Source organism: Colobus angolensis, unplaced genomic scaffold (assembly GCF_000951035.1).
Source record: "Colobus angolensis palliatus isolate OR3802 unplaced genomic scaffold, Cang.pa_1.0 Scaffold102, whole genome shotgun sequence".
Classification (NCBI taxonomy): Eukaryota; Metazoa; Chordata; class Mammalia; order Primates; family Cercopithecidae; genus Colobus; species Colobus angolensis.
In genome coordinates this window covers 6,382,334-6,404,448 of record NW_012111142.1, presented here as the reverse complement: position 1 = coordinate 6,404,448, position 22,115 = coordinate 6,382,334, and the positions used below count along the sequence as shown (strand labels likewise).

The following is a 22,115-nucleotide window of genomic DNA, read 5'->3' as shown; positions in this document are numbered from 1 at the left end:
AAATTAGAATTATAAAGGTGGTTTGAAGGTTCTTTAGAGACTCCTACCTGCATGGCAGCCACCAACTCTTGATTGGCTAATGGGAGTAATTGTGAGGAGCACAGAGTGGGGTCAGGAAGATTCCAGATAACCCTAATCATGCAGATAACCTAAAACCAAACCCATAAGACCAGCAAAAGTATTGCCATCTTTAGATGTTAACCACAAAATTACAAGCAAATAAATTAAGTACAGTAGTTTAAGAAAATACAGCATTACTATATGATAAAATAGTCTCATTGTTTGCCTTTCCTTGTTTGACTCTTCTTCCTAAAAGATCTGAACAGCCCCTGGGCTGGACAGCAGCACAGTTGCTGAATGCTTCCTACCCCTGCCACTGACTGAATTCAGAGCCTCACCCTGATTGTGTCATCTCAGCCGTAGGAGCTCTTGGGAGGGAGAGGAACAAAGGGTGATAATTGGGGCTGGAGAGGGAGTTATGACCTGGTCTCCTCTGTGCAACAGATACCCAATATTTAGATTTTTTTTGCTGATTCATAATAATTTTTCCCCTCGGGTATGCCTGCAACACATTCTGTGAACATAAACATGTATTTTAGCAAGGTATTAATTAAGTGAATATATGGATGAATAATAATCTGCCCTTAGGTAAAGTGAGGTAGCTCAAATTTTGCTTTACCTCCAATTCTCTTAAACGACGACATTTTCGTGGGTCTGTGTTCTGTTTCCCATGCAGCCTCATTGTGTAGAACCTCTTTCTCACTCTTTCTTCACCTGCATAGCTAGTGGCTAGTCATTTGAAGAAAATAAACACTTTCCTGCCTTTTGGAAGCTTTCTGTGCAGCTCCAGGCTCAGCTAACTATAGCCTACTCTTTGCTCCTCTTCCACATTCCCATGTCTGGTAGTCAACACACAATATAGACTCTTTCTCCATGCAAACATATGCTGCTTAAGGGCAGAACTGTGGCACATTCTTCTTGATATCCTAGTATCCAACACTGTGCTTGGCATGTCGTAGATGCTCAATAAAAGATTAAATTAACTTTCAGTTGATTTACTTGTGGTTTTCCATGAGAGCTGAAAAAAAAATTAACTTCTCAGTTTTTATCTAAAATGAAAATTATAAATTATTAATTCTAATGCAGTATTGATTCTGTACAATTTTCACTGTATTGTTCTGACTGCATTTTGAGAGCATCTTTATATACAGGCAGTACTAGCGGATTGGTCTGTCTTCACTATAGGCAGAAGTTTAACAACAGGTATTTTTACCTTAAAGTAGCTGTAGATTTATTCTGTATAGTACTTAAGAAACAATACTGATATTGTCCCCTTCAACACTCACCCACCCACACACACACTGCAGGTGTATGCATGTATACACACCCACATCGCGATTTATTGATGGTTCTGGAATAGGAGCTGGACATCAGTATTTTTAAAAGTTATCAAGGCAATGCTAATGTGCAACTAGGTTTGAGAACCAGAGCTTTGAGCACTTCTGTTAGATAGTAGAACAATTCTGTTTACAAAAAATTCTTTGACATTCCTGTGGGAGGTCACATGTACTCTTTATTATTTTCAAAGTATTAGTATTATGGTTTGTGGAACGTTCATGGGAGGCGAGATCTTTCCAGTTAGGCAAACCAGCAACTGAGCCCCTGCCTTGTTATGCCCATGACCTTATTTAGGTATCTTCTTAAATCGGATTTTTTTGTTTGTTTGTTTTAGCACTGTAGTGCTGCAGTTACTTTGCCATTAAATAAAATAATGTGTGAAAATATAATACCTGGCTTGGTAACTGTTGGGTTTCTTTTCTCTTTGCCCTAATAATCTCCCAGGTATATTCATTGCTGTTCTGCACATTTTGCCATCAGAGGCGTCAGAGGGCTGTTAAAGGATTTCTGGCTTGCTTGTTGGTACAGGATGAATTAACAGAGGCTAGGGAGAGAGATAAGGGGTTACTGTGTGGACTACAGGGTGGTAAAGGCAGGATATGAAGGGCAGTGCTCCTTTTCCAGCTGGTTTTAAATTCTCTTCCTTATGATTTACTCCTCCTGAGGGCCTGCTTTCTGAGAAGTACTTGCCATATGCTTTATATGCATTATCTTTTGTTTAATAACTTCCTGAATTATATATCTTCATGTGTAACTATGTCTTCATCTGTAACTAGCATTCCCCGTTAGATCTGCCTAATTCCAAAACCGATGAGCTTCCCACGCCAACAAACCAACCAACCAAATGAGGGAAAAAAACACCTAAATGAACTAATTTTAATTAAACTGACCAGAAAAAGTGGGAATATAAGCAGTTAAATGCCATTGTGTAGCTATTAGATGTATTATACCATCAAAGTATTTATCCATATTTAAAGGAGTCAGATCTTAAAAAGAGAAAGTATTGTTGTAGTCTTATTTCATAGATGCCTTTCCTGAATATATGCCCAGAAAAGTTTTTCTAGAACAGAAGGGATAAGAAAGGAAGAGAAGAAGTTGAGAGAGAATACTGGATAATATAATTAATTGGTAGATTTGTTTTCGGCTTTCAATGTAGACATTCATTCTAAGGTTATGGTCAGAGAACACATGACTGGAGGGGAGATTCCAGGCCTGGGAACAGTGCATTCATCAGCCTTGCTAGTGTCCTTTCATTTTGCTCATTCTTGATACATAAAATTATAGAAAGTACATAGCATTTTGGTCTTGGGAATCCATAATTGTTCCCTTGAATTAGAAGGAAGAGAATGTGTGTCTATCTGCATCTCCCTCTCGTTTCTGCTAGAGGATTCCCATCGAAATGTCATCATGTGGCTGGACCATCGAGCAGTCAGTCAGGTCAATAGAATCAACGAGACCAAGCACAGCGTCCTCCAGTACGTCGGGGGGGTGATGTCTGTGGAAATGCAGGCCCCGAAGCTTCTGTGGCTGAAAGAGGTGAGTGCATAGAGTCTAAGAGAAGATACCAACAATAATAGAGGATCCCTTTTATTGTGGATCTGTATGTACCAGGCACCCTGCTAAAATCAGTTCCATTTGATTTTTTCCCAGCAACTAGGAGGAACATTGATCCCATTTTATTGATTACAGTGCAGTTAAATCATACCTGTTTTTATGTGCCTAACTCTTACCAGACACTGTGACAAGTATTGTACACGTTATCTCTTTGAAGGCCAACAGCCCTATGAAGTGTTTTTATGTGTGGAGTTTACTTTAGGGTGTCTGTTTTGTAGACAAGAAAACGAATGTTCATAGAGATAAAACAACTCACTCAAAGTGAAAAATATGTGACAGAACCAGAATTTGAACCTAACACTGGCTGATTCCAAAATGGTTTTTTGAAATTTTAAAATGTTTCTTTTGTGGATACTTGGTCTCACTGTGTTGGCTAGGCTGATTTCAAACTCCTGTCCTTATGTGATCCTGCAAAAGTGATGTGATTATAGGTGTGAGCCACTGTGCCCAGCCATCCAAAATCAATTCTTTTAATACCCGGTATTCTACTGGAGTTCAGAGAGATTAATTACCATTCCAGTGAGAAAGCAGCAGAGGCGGGATTTAAGTCCATATCTTCTGATCAGGACCTTCCTAGTCTGTACACTTTTAGCCCCAACTTATTAATATTTGGCCTTATTGACATCTTAGGCTTCCCCTTTCTCATCCCACCTGTACTCCAGTTTCTCATCCTTAAATGATATGGCAATCTCTGGTCAAAGCACTTGCAGGTGGTTTCCATTTCCAGCTGTGAGGACTCCTTTATGAAGTGTGGAGAATGGTGATGTCAGCTTAATGGTTCCCATTAGAGATGGATGTGTGAGAAAGTTCAAGTCCTTCGGGAACCTCAAGGACTTGAAAACCTCTAGGTGGTCTGGAGAAATAGAGAATCCAAATGGGCATGACCTGTGATTCATTTACTGGCTCTGAGATTTCAGGTGGGCTGAGTCATCTATTACTCAGATTGTGAATGGAGATGGGGAGAGCTTAGGGTGCTGAGAAGGTGCCTAAGGATTGCCATCATGGGGCAGGAGAGTAGTAGGAAAGAAGGGCTTCAGCAATCAAAGCAGGCTTGGCTTGTTAGCTGTTTCAGATATTGAGCTGTTTTGTAGGTTTTAATCTACATAAAGGCTTCTGTGGTTGCTAAAAGTTTGACAGAGTTTCTTGGGAGTCAGGAGTTTTCAAGAATCTAATTCTGACTCTACTGTCAACAATTGTATGCTTTGGTCAAAGCACTTCTTATCTCAGACCTCACTTTTTTTCATCGGTAAAGTGGGAGAGTTGTATTAACCAGTTTGAAAACCTGACTCGGATATATGCTGAAACACAATATTTGAATAAAGAACTGTTCTGCACTGCCCCATACCCTGCTTTGAGTTGTATAAGCATTAGTTGATTTTAATCCTAACAATCTCTGCCTGGTAGATAGCATGGGAAACTGATCCTGAGGAGGCTTTCCCAAACAGGTGATCAAGCCAGAATTTAAATCCATGTTTGCTGGGCCCCAAATCTCAGCTTATTCCATCATGTCATGCAGTAGTAAAATCCCTCCATGAAGCCTGGCTCTTGGCGTAGGACCAGGAATGATGGCAGTGGTCTTCTTCAACTTGGCCTAAACTTGTTGCTATATCAACAGATTTGGATTGGATATATCACCTTTTTTAGCAACACAGAAAGAAGAGTTACACTGAGTTAAGCAAAGAGGATTGGGCAGAGGGTCGTTGGTTCAGTGTCAGGGCCTTCTAGAGCACGTGGCACATGGCCAGCTCCAGCCTCTATCCCAGGAGATCTAAATGCATATCTGGCACGAACCTCTCAGGATTCTTACCGTCTCGCACTTGAGATAAAACTGCACTAAGTAAATCCCATAGGAAATAGTTAATATCTAGATTACATGGCAATGTTTGTGACCCTCTGAGAGCATCTTCTATTAATTTATTTTAAAAATTCAATTTTCTTTCAGAATTTTCTGAGTAAGCCTCCAGTGTGGGTATGTTTTGGTAAGCATGTACAGGAATTCTTGCTGAGAATTCCTTTGGCTTTAATGTGGTTGCAAAATCAAAATTAAAGAGATTTCTAAGTCAGTTTGAGCATTTTCTTAAAGCCTGACCAGGAGGGCTATAGTGCTTCTCAGACTTTAATGTATAAATGAATCACCTGGAGATCTTGCTGAACTGTAGTTTCTGATTCAGTAGCCCTGGGATAGGGACTGAAAATTGGAGAATTTGTATTGCTAACACAAGTTCACAGGTGATGCTAATGTTACTGGGCTGGGAACTTGTGAAACCACTTTTAATTCCAAAAGCTCTGTTCCCCTACGCTGAAAAGCATCCACTTGTGCGGAGTCAGGGAATGGTACCTTTGTTTTTAATGCTATGATGGGAGACACAGGGAAGTTTGATAGCTTCAGTAGAGCTGCTTGAGTGCACGTTCAGAATAAAAACATGAGATTCTGTGTTCTAAGTTTATCAAGCTGTCATGTTTTTACTCTTTCTTCATTCTTTAATTCTTGAAGTCTGTACTGAGCTCAACTATGAACCAGCAAGTGCGATAGGCACTGGGGACATGGGGACAATAAGGACTCAATCTTACCATTGAGCAGCACAGAGTCCACTAGGGATAGTGGTGGAGGAGTATAAGGAATGGGGTGGATGCAGGAGTGAGATGAAAACAGAGCCATCAAATATACTATGCACTGTAATATAACAATATACAAAGTGCTTTGGGAAAAAGGATTTGCTTCCTAGAGGCAATAGTTTGACAGGAACCTCAAGATATGAGTGGAGGTTTTGCCTAGCAGAGAAGATAGGAAGGACATTCTGAAGAGAGACTGTGATTCATCTGTGATATGGTAGGTGAGTCCCAGGGCGTGAGCTGGGGTGCTTCAGCAAGCATAGCAGGAGATGAGGCCAGGTAAATAGTCTGAGTTCGGCTTTTTAAGGGCTTAATTGGTGATAGGGATTGGTTGATGATTGTTAAGCAAGGGAGGGGCAGGCTTAGGTAACTGGCAGACATGTGGAGATTGGATTGGGGTGAGAAAATGTGTGTGGGGAGGTAAGAACTAGAGTTTTCTCATTCTTCTGATGATAGCACTCTGATGGCTTTGCATTGCCTTATTAGATAAATTCCAGAAACTGAAACATGGACTACAAAATGGTACATGATGTCATTTTTACCTCCTCCTCTCTCCTCACTCTTTGTCTTTTACCTCCTAGCTCACTATATCCCATCCACAGGGATCCACTTAGAGTTCTTTGCTACATGAGTCTTGGCTAGAGGTTGGCAGACTATGGCACCCAGGCCAAATTTGGCCTACTGCCTGTTATTTGATGGCTTGAGAAAATGTAAATGGTTTTACATTTTCAAGTGGTTAAGAAAGAATCAAAAGAATGATATTTTGTGACTTATGAAAATAATAGGAAATTAAAATTTTAACGACCATAAGTAAAGTTTGATTGGAACACAGCCACACTCATCCATTTATGTGTTGTTTATGTCTGTTTTCACATTACAGTGACAGTTGAGTAGTTGAGACAGAGACTATATGGCCTACAGGGCAGAATATATATGTACTATCTGGACCAACAGATGAAAAGTTTGCTGACCCCTGTCTTGACAATGCTGAGTCTTTCACCCACAGTGTTCTTCCCTCTGCTCACCGCTGATTCTTCCTCATCATTTAGGTTTCAGTTTTATTTTTACTCTCTTAAAAAGCCTTTCCTGACCGTCAAATACATCAGAGTCTCTTGTTACCACACTCTTAATTTTACTTCATTATATCTTTCATAAATTATAGTGCTACGTCAGTTTTTGTGGTGATTTATATAATGCTTGCTCCAACCATTGTAATCTGCAGGAGGATAGAGATCATATCCACCTTGTTCTTTGCTATGTCTCGGTCCCTAACCAAATGGCTGGTGCATAGTAGGTACTCAGTACATATTTTCTGAATAATTTGAATGACTCCGTAACTCAATAAGGGGCTGTTGCAGTACTCCATGGGAGAACTAATGAGACCTGAATTAGGCACTGTGAGTTGGAAGGAGATGGGTCCTAGAAATTTTTAGAGGATAATATCAATAGGACATTGAAACTGATTGGCTGTGAGGAGTGAGTCAGATGGAGGAGTCAGAGCTGACCACTCACTTTATTATTGCTGTCATTTATCTTCTCCTTGTCCTTCACCTAGAGTCAGATGTCGGAGGGAGTTGGGTAGAATTTGGGGTTTTATCTGTCGTGAGATGTACTAGGACCACCATAGCTCTTGGGCAAAGTCACCTGGGTCCTGGTCCTGCAAATATGGAATTTAATCATGTCCTTTTCATTTAAAGTTTATGTGTTTCAGGTTGACATTTGTCTCCTTAATAAGAATTGTCAGGTAAAAGGAAAAATGCCATTTGAATTTTTCATAACCCCCAGCAGTCTGGCTTTTCCATTTGGTCTCAATGATTCCGACTGTCATCTTAATGAAGGCCAAATGTAAATTAAGTTCTGTCAGGCTTGAGCTGCTGGGGTCTCCTATCTTTATAAACATGAAACATTGTAGGGTAACAAGGTGCAGACTGAGGAAGGTCAAGAGAATTGGTGAGCTGATGTGGATCCTGACAGCTCAATGTTAATGGGAGAGAATTAACGTGACTTGTAGGGGCTACATGGAGATCTTCCAAGCTGTCTTTTAACTCATTTCCTCTTTTGCCATTGTCAGCAGAGCAGAAAGCTAATGATTTTATAGTTTGAGATTTTCCTTGCTTATTCCAAAGTTCGGAACCAGCTGTCTGTAATGTCACAGGATTTTGTTGATGGGTTCAGGAAATATACCTGCTGCTTCTCTCTCCCCTGTCCGTGCCCCTGTGCTTCTGTCTTCCTGATAACATCCTGGGAAAATGAGGAAATGATTCCCCAAGTGGTAGATTCTTTGGGGGAACCTGGGGGTTTGGATGGCTAGAGAGGTGGCTTGATAACTTCCTGCTAGCTGTGGAAGCTGCCACTTGAGTGCTTTGCAGTAGGAACTGCTGAAAAGAAAACGCTGCTGCAGGTCAGGGAAGCCTGGTTCTTCTAGTTCTTTCTGTAACAGGAGAGGCTGGCCAAAGCTAATTTTTAAAACCTTATTTGGCCTTATTTTGTCACTTTTGTTGATGATATAATAACATCTTTTCTCTATCTTGGTCTGATCTTGGTCTAATCTTGAAACTTCATGAAAGATAGACAATATAAGTTTCTTTCCTTGAAATGCCACCATTTAAATAGGTGGCAGTATGGTGGAAACTAGTCTTTCTTAGTTAGTTACTGTCTAATTACTATTCAACTGTGTTCATCAGGTCTTAGCAGTAGCACTAATACAAGATATTGAGGAACTTTAGGAGATATAACACAAATGTGTGCAAAAAAGTATAGGATTTGGAGCCAAACACACTTACATTTAAATCTTTCTCTACCACTTACCAATTGTGGGATCTTGGATAAGCAAAATCAACTTCTCTGAGTCTCAGTGTGCTGAGCTATAAAATGAGGACAATAGTATCAGTCTTGTAGAGTTATGAGTTAGTGAGATATTTGTAAAGTGGCTCATATAATAGATATTCCAATAGTACTTTATTTTCATTATCGTTGTGTTTAAAAGTGCTTGTTTCTACTGATGTACATTTCAGTAACATCCTATCACTAACTGAGATAATTTTAAAGACTAAAATATCTTATTTCGTGGGGCTGGTCATAATGAGTGATATGTTTTTTCCTGTTTTATTCAGGAAAATTCTAGAAACCATCATCAAGGTTTCTAGAGACAATCATGGAAAATAGAGAATGGAAGAGCACAGAACATATTTTCAGAGTCATTCATTTATTTGAATCACCCACATCCTATGTGGCGATGTGTAATACCTATGCCAAAGGCAGCCGACTTCGAACTGTGAAGCTGATTAACTTACTTGAGTACCTTCTACTTGTCTCCCTTAACATTTACCAATGCCACCAGCCCCAGAATGTTTTTACTTCACAAGAGTTATTTTATTTAATCTTTACACCAGTCTGTGGGACAGATATTATCTCTTTTTATTTTACCAGATGAAGCTCAAAATGGTAAATAACTTACTCGTGGTCTCATACTATGTAAGCAAACCCATGTCAAGAGCTGCACCATCAGCTCTGTTCCCCCATCTGCTACCTTATGGGAACCTGTGCACTTTCAGTGTGGGAATCCAGAAGTGGTCTCTGCCACCAAGAAATTACAGTCTAGTTAAAGAATAAAGATGCAGAGCAACCAAGCAGTAAGAGCAAAACAAGAAAATAGATGAAAATAAGAGCTAAAGTGTATGCAGTGCTTGTTAATACATCTAGTACTTCTCTAAGCATTTTACCCATGATAATTCATTTATTTCTCACAGTTACCCTATAATTATTGTCTTTTTCTTTTCTTTTTTTTCTTTCTTTCTTTCTTTTTTTTTTTTTTTTATTGAGACAGGGTCTTGCTCTGTCACCCAGATTGGAGTACAGTAGCACAGTCTTCGCTCACTGGAACCTTTGCCTCCCAGGCTTGAGTGGCTCTCCCACCCCAGCCTCCTGAGTAACTGGGACTACAGGCGCACACCACCATGCCCAGCTAATTTGTGTATTTTTTTGTAGAGATGGGGTTTTGCCATGTTGCCCAGGCTGGTCTCAAACTCCTGAGTTCAAGTGATCCACCCTCCTTGGCCTCCCAGAATGCTGGGATTACAGGTGTGAGCCACTGTGTCTGGCCTAATTATTGTCTTTTACAGATGAGGAAACAGGCACAGAGACTTTAAGCAACTTGCCCAAGGTCACTCAGCTAATAAGCGGCAAGGCTGGGATTTAAAGTTTGGCATTTCACATCCAGTGACATCCAGCTCATCACCGTTTTGCTCTACTGCCTCTTCCAGCATTTGCTTTGCAGGCTTTGCATAAACTAGTGTAGGGAAGACATTTGTGGGTGATGGCTTTGGGAGGATCTGAGGCTGTGAACAATGGTCAGTAGCTTCATTGTTTCATTTGGGAAATATTGAGTGTCTCCTGTGTGAGAGGCACTGTGCTGGGCACTGGGGATGCCAAGGTGAATGAGTGGGACAAGGGCCCTGAGGTAGGCTTCGGGGAACTTAAGAGTCTAGTGTAGAGAGGCAGAAAATAGACACACACAAAGTGATTTTGTTTTCTGGAAAATGCTATGAAGGAAAAACACAGATGAACAGATTTGGCATGGCTAGTGTGGGCCTCTCTTGGGAGTTTTTGTTTGACCTGAATGATGAGATAGGAAGGAGGAGCAACAGATTCACCGCGGGGGAGGAAAGCACCTCATGAGATCAGCAGAGGAGGTCAGCTGGGCCGGGAGGGTATGAGCAAGGCACAGAGGTGTAGGAGGGGGTTTGGTGAAGTGGGCAAGGGCTTTCACATGCACAGCCTTGAGGCCAGGGGCAGGAGTTTGGGTTTTATTCCAAGAACAGTGGGAAATGGTTGATGGGTTTTAAACATGGGTGTGACACAATATGTTTTATGACTTTGAAAAAATCATTCTGGCATATGTGCTAGGTAGATAGTAAATATTTGTATAGCAACAACAAAGTTCATACTGTAGCGTTAAAGGGAAGAAAAGTTAAAAGACTAATGAACAGTCTTATAAATACATTTGTTTTAAGAAACTATCAGTACGGAAAAAAAGACTGGCATATACACACAAAAAACCATTAATACTGGTACACTCTCCATGGTTGGAATAGTTTGCTACTGTTTTAGCACAATGCTCATGCTTTTATTACATAGTAATTTTCCATTCAAAGCTTGTAGTCATAGCTAACCTTTCTGGTTGACAACACTTCATTATTGAGCAAGGGATTTTTTTTTTTTTTTCTTTTTGGGCTTATTTTCCTAAAAAGCACCATGCTAGGGATTTCACAGGGAGAATTTCATCTCTGCCCTTTAGTGACGTAGTATAACAGCATGCTGTTTTACTGCATCTGTATGGCAGTATGAGGAAGCCAAGACTCAGAGGACTTAAGTAGCATCCCCAAAGCTACACAGAGGTAAGTTGTAGAGCCCAGATTCTCACCTAGTCCAGTCTGCCTCCAGCTCCTGGGCTCTAACTATTGCCTCTTACTGCCTGCTTTTAAAGGGCACTTATTTCTTCCCACTTGCCAGGGCTACCGGCTGGCAGACCACTGGCTGGATCTGGTCCCCAGACAGCTTTAGTTTGACCTACCATATGCTTGGAAAAAAAATAAACAATTTTAAATTAGTTCAATATTTAAAAATTGAGAAATTGTATCTGAAAATTCAGATTATTTATTTTCCTGAATAAATAATGAAAGAACCTGGTAATACAGGGTCCACACTTGCATGTGAAAGGGATCGGCTGGAGCTGAATAGGGGCCGCCTTCTTTAGAAGGGGTCAGCATTCTTCATTTTGCAGCAGTCCCCACCCAGCCTGCTGCACTCATTTCCTTTTTCAGCCCTACCCCTCTGAGCACTTGAATTTGAGACTTAGGTGTGGGAATGTGTTCAAGGAATCTATCATTACTTTTCTTCTAGCAAGCACTTAGAGAAATGGAAAGGCATTCTAGATGGCAAATTTCTTGGTCCGGGGCTCTCATGATTCCATGCCCGTGTTCTCTCACACCTCTGGGTCTTTGCTCAGGTTTTTCCTTCTGCCTGGCAAACTTATAGTAATTTCTTCCTTCACCAGGAAAACTTTTAATAATAGTTCAAAACCCAGCCTTCACTTCCTCCAGGAAGCCTTCCTTGACTTAGTGTTGATTTAGGGTCCTACCCTCTGTCCCCTGTGGCGTTCTGTGCTTATCTCTACCCTAGAATTTAATTGTATTACATTGTGCTTTATTTATCTCAGTGTCCCTAGCCTCTAGAGCACTGTTTAAATTCTAACATTAATAACTTAGTATATATTTTGATGGGTGGATGAATGAGTGGATGAACTTATTAAACCATCTCATGCCATTTTTGATTGCTGGGTGCATTTGTGCAATCATTTCATTCCAAACTAAAGGTTCACTGCATGCCCAACATAAGTTAATTTTCTCTTCCTCACTGTGGAAAATGAGATTTGAGCATTACTGTTCCTTTCCATCCTAGAGCCACCCCTTGGCTGCAGTCCTGTTACCTGAGTCACAGCTTATTTTGTAGGCAAAGTGAAGGCTCTAGACTGGGACAGTAACTCCTCTGGGCCTCTCCACTGTGTCTTTGGACTCCTGTAATGGATACCCCTTTAAGTTGCTCCCTTCACTCCCCAGGAGAATCCAAGACTCATCTTCTCAATCAAAAAGCCTCTCTTTAGAATGTTTATACTAGGGCCCTGTATATTGGTCCAGATTCCTCCCAGCCTTTGAGGAATGCAGACAGTATTGTCAGCTGCTGTTAGGGCATGTGTTATGGATTTTCTCTCCAGGGTAGGTACTGGACTTGTAACTAAATACACAGAATGTTGAGGCTGATGGCTTGCCTTCATCTACCTGGACAGTGAATCCCTTCCTTATTATCCTGTATTTGCATATTTGATTTATACCAAATATATGTTGCATTCTTTTAGTTTTATAGTCCAGCAAAGCAATTTTTAAAAGGCAGACGAAAGAAAAAAAGTTCTTGGCCAGATATCTTATAACATTTAATAAATGTCAGCTATTATTATAATACTTTTAAAAATTTGATTTATGGTTATGGCAGACTTTCATAAATATTTCCTTTATATGATCTATTACATGACCTTGTGGGACAAATATTACTACTTCTCACGTATTACAGATGAAGACAAGCCTCAAAGAGATGAAATGACTTCTCTACAGGTATCAAATCTTGGTGAAGGTCCTTTGGGCTTAAACTGGAGCCAAATGAAGGCCCTTGGATCTTAATGAAGGTCCTTTTGGCTCTAAATTCTGGTGTGTGTGTGTATGTGTGTGTGTGTGTGTGTGTGTGTTTCTGCTGTACCATTTTTCTTCCTCATTTGGGTTGGTGGATTTTCAGCTCCATAAAAGCAGGGAAAAAATCTATCTCTTCATACCTTACTGTTTTATATCCCCAGAACCAAACACTGTGTTTGGCATTGAAAAAATACTCAATAAATATTTACTAAATGAATTCGTGTCCCCTGGCCAGCCAGGAGCCAGCCATGTGACTGTAGTACTGAAGACCACATGCCTGGCTGACCTGCTGCCAGTCTTCCTGACGGCTCTGCAGGGATGTTGACCGCCTCTAGGAGTCATTAGTGTAACCAGAGAGGTGTGAGGAAGGACTGTGAAGTTAGGCTTGCCTTATGCCTGCATGGTATGTATGATTCTGTGTCAATCAAAAATTGAACAAAATTCGTTTCTCACAGTGGCTAAAATGTAAGTCACACTTACTGGAGGAAAATACTGTCTTTATAGAAACAACACTGAAAGAGACAATGCATTTAATGTGTGTTGTAATGTAGTAACTCATAGCATGTAAATTATCAGCTTGGAAATCTAGAGGCTCGGAGTTAATGGATGTCCACTGAGGCAAGGAAGGTAGCAGGCTAGAAGTCCAAAGAGATACAAAATGTTAGTCTTTTGGAGGAGTAAGTAAATATCATTTCTCTGAACACCTGGGCTGGTTTTACCTTCTTTTTTCTGGTTATCCAAAATGACAATAATTGTTCTGTTATTGTAGGGATATATTTATTTAATAAGTGAAACAAACTTTTGTCTGGTAACTGCTATGTACAAAGTACTGTGCCTGGTGATGGTGAGGAAAGGAGGAAGCCAAGCTCACCCTTTATCTCAAGGAGTTCCCATATCTAGTACCAAGAGCGAGAGGCTGTGAAAGCCATTACTGCCGCCCCCTCCCCCCGCCTGCCCACCATGTTTTATTATCAAAATTTCAAACCTACAGAAAAGTTGAAAACATTTTACAGTGAATACTCAGAGCCATCACCTAGAGCCTGCCATGGACATTTACTGTCCTTGCTTTATGACTTATGTTGTTTCCATCTCTCTGTTCCTCTATCCAGCTTACATTTTTGGAATAAGTTGGGAGATCGTTACACTTGGGAAAGCGTTTTGAAATATTAAAAGTTGTTTACGTTTCTGAAATATTAAATACGTTTTAGTTAAGATATTGACTTTGTTTTATTGCTATCTACATACATGGTCAACACCTGTACTAGACTTTATTAAATATCCACTGTGTGCTTTTAAATCTTCTATCCCATTTATTCTTATGAAAATCCTATGAGGTAGATGTTATCACTTGCTTTGCAGATGAAGAAATTGGGAATGGAGGAAATTAAGTAGATGGCCACTTATCAACTCTATTACCTCTGGCAGTGTTGGAATACAAACCCAGGTTTCTGACTCTAAGAAATGAATTTGAAAAATTATTGTAAAGGTGAGCTGGTGAGACACCAGCCGTTATCACACAGGTACCCCTGTCTACAGATAAGACATCATTGGAGCTTACCTAAGTAAAGCAAAGCAAGCAATTAGAAAATAAAAGCACTCTCATTTTACTGGTTAATTATTCACTATTTTCTTAATAATGGCTTTATTTTTCTATCATTTTTATTATTATTACTTCACTTTGATTAGAGAAAGCCACTTCTGATGGTTTAAGTTAAAAATCCCAGATAACACATTTGTTTGGCATAAATTTTTAAGGCAAATATGAACTCTAGAATAAAACATTATCAAAGTTATTAAAAGTTTAGCTGTTCAAAGTTAGACTCAAAATGAAAGAATCATACTTGAGACTGGGTGAGATCTGTTTCCCACCACTACGCAAACTCTGACCCAGAGCCTCTTTTGTTTGTGCCCCAGGACATTATAGCTACCTCTCCAAGAGCTGGCTTTGTCCTCTTCTTTGCATTCTCCTGACGTATTTGTAATGAGAAAGAGTGACTAAATGATGGAATGAGTTCCTTACCTCTTCTGAACCCAGGGATCCTGGAAGTGCTGACATAGTTAAGACTTCCCTGGAGGCTTGTCTGTTCATCCAGCATGGTCACTCTGGATTCCTATAAAGGCTGTTGTCTCTCTGAATCCTCCCTATATGGAGAGGCTATGGGTTAGATAAACTTGTGAGTGTTCAGTAATAAAAAGACGCCTGATCTCAACTCTGCAGCCCTGTCAATACCCATGCCTATGCCCCCTGGAAAAATTACATCAGTGTAGCTTCTAGGTGTATAATCTCAATGATCAGTGGCTTTTGGCTCAAAAATTCAAAGTGAGGGAGTATTCAGAGGAAATTAGAGAGCTGCCTAAGTGGCTCTATCCTACCTGGCCTCTGTTTCTCATTGTGGCTTTGCTAAAGGGTCTGAACCGTGGCATGGACGTACATTTTTTTCTCAGTAATGCTACATGTGTAGAGTATTGATGCTTACCCAAGCAAAGCAAAACAAGCAATTAGGAAATACAATCTCTCTGTCATGTCACTGATTAATTATTCATAATTTTATTAATAATAAGGACTTTATTTTTCTATCATTTTTATTATTATTATTTTTGTTTCACCACTGATTAGTGAAAATTATTAGTCCTGGACTATCACCAGTCCCTGTTCTGGCATTTGGGAACAACTGGTGCGTGTAAGCCCTGAAACTCTCCTTCAGCACTGGCATCCTGTGAACCTGAGAGAGATGAGAAGAGAACCAGGGACTAGAATAAAGCCTACTGCAGTTGTCTTGGCATGAGACTGTGTGGCTTGGCTTTGGATGGGGGTCACAGTCAAGCCCACGGACCTGAGAGAGAGAGTGACTCACTGTGTAAGTATTTATTGAGCACCTCCCATGTCCTGGGAAGCAGCAGCTGGAGAGTGGTGAAGGAGTACTGAGTTTGGAGTTCAAGTGGCCAGGGCTTTCCCCCAGGCTTTCTACCTGTTATCTGCATCATCTGGGCAATTCAGTTCATTTATGGGCCTTAGTTTTCTGTCTAAAAAATTGTGTTGATGTAGTGTTATGTATCAGAAGGTATTTGGTAAATTGTAGAATGTGGGTGGTAGTGATAGATTTTCAGATGATAGTGATAGAAAAGGTTGATTTTTGGAAAGAAAATTAGTAAGGTCTATTTTTCATATACTTACCTTTAGAGGCAGGTAAGAAATCTAAGAGTGAAGAGAAAAGGAATTCACATTGTTTGAAGGGTAGGCAATTTTTAAAATGGTGCTTTTTAATCGTCCGGACGACTTGGGGAGAGGGTATTATTCCTGTTTTAGTGGGTGGGAACAGTCTGAGAGACATGTACCTCATGCAGCTACTGAGTGGCTAAAGCTGGGGCCCAGCTCAGATCTAACTCCAGCCTGTGCTGTTTCTACAGTAGCTCAGAAACCAAAGCTTAGGAGAACAGAGCAGCTGGAGACAGTGAATCCATCCCGAGGACCCCCTGAGCAAATGCTTCCAGGGCAGTTCCACTTGCATTATTATTAATACCTTACAGGGTGTCCTTCACGAAGTTCTCAGAATGATGGCTGTAAAAATGGGTGTGTGTTTTAGAAATAAAAATATTGTGGTGCTAACAAGTTCCTGCCAGAGTTGTTCAAGGACATTCATTCATTCAGTGAATATTTATTGAAAATTTGTTTCGTTCCAGATACTTTGTTAAATATTGGAATATAGTAGTAAAGAAAACAGAGTCGTTATTCCCAGATGCTCATATTGTAGAAAGGAGATAAGAGATAAAGTCACAGTACAGTATTAGTCCAATGGGAACTCGGGTTACTCTAGAAATACAGCCCAGTTAGGGTCGAGGGGCATGGGGAGTTAATATGTAGGTTGTGGGCCAGTGGATGAATTGGAATTGGGTAATAAGCAGTTGAGGTGAGACAGTGTAAAAGGTAGACTGGTGGCAGTCTGCGGAAATGAGATCTCTGTGGGGCTGCAAATACAGTATGGTGAGAGCTTAGACTGCAAGAAGCTCTGTGAGTCCGTCAAAAGTTCCTTTAAGTCCCTTTTATATATTCCGTGCTATTAATTACAGGATTTTTTGTGGGGCTGAAGGGGGACCTCATGGGATGGAGCCAGTTCGCCTTAGCCACAATGAGAGAAAGGCCAGACACTTTTCCCTACTCTTCTATCTCAAGGACCTGGACCTGAGAACTGCGTAGAAGTTGAGCTTTGAGTACTCACGTCCTCCCTGGGCAGACAGAGCAGCTCTCCTCATTTCAGTTGTCTCGAAACTAGACAGTGTGCGTGAGAATAAAGCAGTGAATTAACCCCACTTGTCCAAGAGGGTGGGACTGAATACTAGACAGGGCCCTTTCCACCTCTCTTGGGTGGTGAGGGGTGGTGTGTGACTCAGAGGCAGTGACATCAGCCATGACTTCATTCATCTAGAGGAAAGACAGTGTGCAGACCACGAACACGGCTGGTTTCTGCCCTCCCTTCCCGATGCTTTGTCTTGCTGGGGACATTGTCATGGTCCTGCTGTTGTTTCCCACACATTTTATTCACATCTCATGTTTAAGCTGTTCTTTTTGTTCACCCCATTCTCTTTGTTCATCTTTTGCTTTTGTCTTTATTTTCCTCTTCTTTCTCCTATTTAATTTTTCTTGTTTCACTCTCTTTCCTATGCTTCTTCTTTTGTCTCCATTTTCCATTCTTTCCATTTGCTCTGCCCTTTCTCCTCCATCTGTATCAGAAATGTATACAGGGATGCATTCTCCTGCCTCTTATTTCTTCTCTCCTCTGGGCTTCCCACTAGGTTATTGCTGTCCTAACATTCCTAAAACTGTGTTCACAAAACACTCTCCACACAAGGACTGATGGTGGCTCCCATTCTTCTGTCCCAAGTATCTAATATAAACCAGATTTACCTCTTACTACTTCTCAACACAGGTCTGTCAGACTGACCTTCTCATAGTTCCTTCTCCATGGCCATGGATGCTGCTGATGCTTCTCCCTGCACTTTTACTCAGGCCGTTGCCTCAATGTGGACTGACCTCCATCCCATCTTCCTCAGTCTTTGCCTTCCCTCTACGTGCAGATCTGACACTGCCTCCTAAGTAACCCCCTTACTTACCTCCTTCCCACAGCACTGTCTCCTTCGTGGTCATATAGAATCCATAGTTTATAAATTAATATATTTTAGAACTTGAATTATTCTGTGCTATTTATACATTCTTCCTGCATGTTTCATATGCATAGATTCTTTATTCCACCTAGCTGGTAACTAACCTGAGGATTGGAAGTATATTCCTGCCTTTCATCTTCTTTGAGCATACCTAGCACATAGTTGGCCACAGCCAGGACTGACAGACCATTTTTTGCACAATCAAGAAATATTTTACTTGAAAAATAGTTATTTGATGCTAATTCTAGGGAAATAGATGAACAAATTATAGTTCTTTCCTAAAAAAGAGCTAAGAGTCTAGTAGAAGAGAGAGGCCCACACATAATTTGAAAAGAACAAGGATTGCAGAGGAAACTAAGGTTTACTAGGAGTGTACAAGGATGGGCACATGAACATGTATAATCTCACTGAATTGAATTCGGCTAACAATCTTTGAGTTAAATGTTGCTGCAAGTGAACGAAGTGAGACTCATAGACATTAGGTGACCGCTAGTCAGAAATAACACCACCAATAAGTAGGAGAACCAACACTTGGACTAAGGTGTATCACACTCTAAAGCACCTACTCTTTCCTGAAGAGGGAAAGATGTAGTGAAAGTGACATTCTAAGTAATAATAAAAACAATCATAAGTAAAAAGTGCTTACTATGTGCTAGGTGCTGTAAATAGATTACATATATTTGTTCATTTGATCCCCCATCAACCCTATGGCATAGGCACTATTATTGTCCTCAGTAATTTTTATAGAATGAGGAAATTGAGATAAAGAGTAGTTGAGTAGCTTGCTCAAGGCCACATAGCTACAAAGTACTAGAGCCAGGATATTCACTCTTACATTCTGGCTCTGGACCAGTCTGTTTGGAGAATCAGGGACTGTAGAGATGCTGACAGGTGAAGGTGTTGAGAGATGAGGCTAAAGAGGAAGCTGGGAACCATCACAAAGAACCAGTGCCCTCCTCAAGGACCTGTGGCAAAACATGCAAGAAATGTTCCTAGAAATACTTTCTGTGAGGTTGGACTATTAGGGATCCATCATAAGGAAGAGTTTAAGTTGTGATCTTATTCTACTACTTGAGTTGTGAAGGAACTTTTGAGTTGTGGCCTTTGTCCGTGCCCGGCAGGAAATCACAGTGGAACTCTGCAACAGTGGTATAAATGAACAATTAAGGATGCATATACCCAAGTAGGCTCCAAAGAAATGCCAGTTGGAACAGTAAAGTACACGTGTCCTTTACGGGTTAGAGATGATTAAGTTTGGGTTGAAGGACATTTGGGAAGAAAGAAGAAGGGGCATCTGTGTGAGCCAGCTTGGAACGGATGCCAGGTTATCCTCAGGTGTCCCAGAGCGCTCAACATTTGATGGAGCACTCTCCCCACTGCAGCCCCCCTCTCCATTGGTACTTGGCAGCTAGCTATTCAGTGTTGCTGCACTGACCTGGGAGTCCAAGCCAGGAAGTGAATGAATCCATTTTCCAATTAAAATGAAACTTCTCCAAAGGACCTGCTCACCCTGAGAGGAGAAATTTATCTTCCTGGCAGTCTGACTTGCCTAGACTATATCTCTGCTCTGAAACAGACTGAGAAAAGCCATTAGCTTGAATGAAAAAAGAGAAACTGGGACAGTTTTTATTCACAACCTCATTCATTTATCCATTCATTCCTTACTTTTGTTTCTGCAGACTTTCATTTGGCTTATACATGTCTGCTCATTCATTCATTTATTCATTCATTAGCTAACATGACTCATCATCTATAGATCTGACACAATGCTATGTCCTAGGAGTAGAGATATTTAATAAAAAACATCGCTCTTGCCTTTGAGGAGCTTTCAGTGTAGTGAGAGAGACAGACAAATGAACAGATGATGGGAAATGCAGTGATAGGGATATTCACAGGGTACTATAAGGGCCTAGCATAAGAGCATCTAACTCAGCATAGGGAGGTCATGGGTGATTTCATTGAGTAGGAACACCAGAGTTGAGTCCTAAATGTGTACACACACAGCCATATACACGCTATTGCTTCTGTTTCTCTGAAGAACTCGAATACAGGGTGATGAGGTGGGCACCTCTTCGTGAATTAATTGGGTGTTGAAATTAGAATGGTGATTGAATGTAAGGAACAAGAGAGGAGGCAGAAGATGACTCCTTTGGTAACTGGATCAACTGGCATTGGAAATCAAGGAGGAGGAACACACTTGGGGGAAGATAGCAGATTCTGTCTTGGATGTGTTGAGTTGGAGGTGCAGTGGGACATCCAGGAGACATGTCTCAGAGGAGAGTTTGAATTGGAGTTTGAGATTTGGCATGTTATTCAGCGTGTAGTTGGTTAGAGTCACAGGACTGACTGATATTTCTTGGAGAGCATGGAAACAGTGAGAAGAACATTTGGATCAGGTAAGATCCCTGGGGAGCATCAACATTTAAAGAGCAGCTAAAGAAAAGGAGCCCATGAAGGAGACAGAAAAGCACTGATGAGAAGGGCATGAGAAGGTCCAGGAGAGTGAGATGTTGAGGAAGACTTCCTCATCCCTCCGCTGGTCCCAGTCTTTGACTTTCTTTCATGTCTGCTCCAAGACCTGTTCACCCTTTCCAAAGCTTTCTCTTCCTATTAGGGCTGTCTCCCTCTCTCCCATAGATAGTACCACCCACAAGGCATTGTTTGATCCAGATCACTGTGGCATCTCTCTCATCTCCTCCAATAAGAAATGCACTTCTGCATTATATTATGTTTTAGAGAGGCAGATGACTGAACTCAAACGTTGGGCTGGGCATTAGCAATGCAAATTTTGGTCTGACTTTCCATTTACCCATTGTGTGGGACCTGGAGATAATCTTGGTCCCTTCCTGGGCTTTAGGTTCATAATCTGCAAGCATAGTTTTCTGACTCCTTGCCTTCCCTGCCTTGAAGAATTACACAGGTCAGATGAGATCATGCATGTCCAAGTGCTTTGAAAACTGTGAAGCTCTGTAGCAGAAGAGTGAATCTTGTTGACTTATCAGGCACTTTATATTATTTCATTTAATTCTCACAGCATCCTTGGGGGAAGATGCTGGGAATGTAGCTTTGAGGAAACTGGGACTTAAATAAATTAATTTGCCTAAAGCTACACAGCTGTTAAATGGTGAGAATGGTAACCAAAATTAGGTCTGCCAGACTTCAAAGTTCTTAGACCCCATCTACTGCAGCCTTGTTTTCCTAATACGTACAGTGGTGTCACACTCCTGGGTAGAGTTAGCTTTGCTAAATATGATCAGTTTTCATTAAAATGATAATGTATTTTATGGTTGGGAAGTCAATTCTAGTGTGGATTATAAGTTTTTCTTTTCGTACAAGAAGAGCAAAGCCCTCCAGGGGGAGGAAAGAGGAGGAAAGGGATGCATCTAAATCCAGTTTTTGAAAATTAAATAAATTATACAATGGAATTATTTCATTTTACAAATAAATTCTATGATGTTACTGTTAAATCCTCATCTAATGGGGATAATATGTCTTGTCTATTCAGATTTTTGTTTCTTGGATCTTTCTTGGTAGTGACATAAATATTTATTCCACTTGACCTTTAGGCCTCTGCTTGCATCTCTCCCCGGAAGCCTTTTCTAGCCTCCCCAGGTCCCAGACCTTTTCCCGCCTCTGAGCCCTGTCTGTGATTACTCATTAGAAGCAGATATATGGCCACACACAAAACATTACAATAACGTTATGAGGCTGACTCATCAAACCTTGGTATCAGGCTTATTATGTTATTGTCATATATCATCTTATTAATTATCTCTTCCTTTGTGTATATCTTTCTCTCGAATGGACCTGGCTTTAGGTTTTCTTATATCTCCAGAAACTCTGCATTTTTTTTTTTCATAAGTTAGACTTGGCTCTTGCCCTTCAGAAGTTTGTCATTTCAAGGTAGATTTAGGTATATGAATGAATAATTAGGATACAGCATGGGATGGACGGATTCACAGTAAAGGTGACATCTGAGCTGGATTTGAATCAAGGGCAGAGGTTTGATAAGGGGAGAAGATGAGAAAGTCAATTCAAATAGAAATACCAGCTGAAACAGAGGCCTGGAAATGTGAAAGAGTATAATGT

The 22,115-nt window shown here is 40.7% G+C and overlaps 1 protein-coding gene across 2 annotated transcripts in view; it reads left to right on the top strand.

Annotated features, from left to right (window-relative positions):
- FGGY (FGGY carbohydrate kinase domain containing) overlaps positions 1 to 22,115 on the top strand; it is a 441,241-nt gene that overhangs the window by 45,837 nt on the left and 373,289 nt on the right. For both annotated transcript variants that reach the window (XM_011941258.1, XM_011941249.1), the window contains one exon: positions 2,783 to 2,934. In XM_011941258.1, the coding sequence (XP_011796648.1) occupies positions 2,783 to 2,934 (152 nt within the window). The remainder of the gene's footprint in view (positions 1 to 2,782; positions 2,935 to 22,115) is intronic.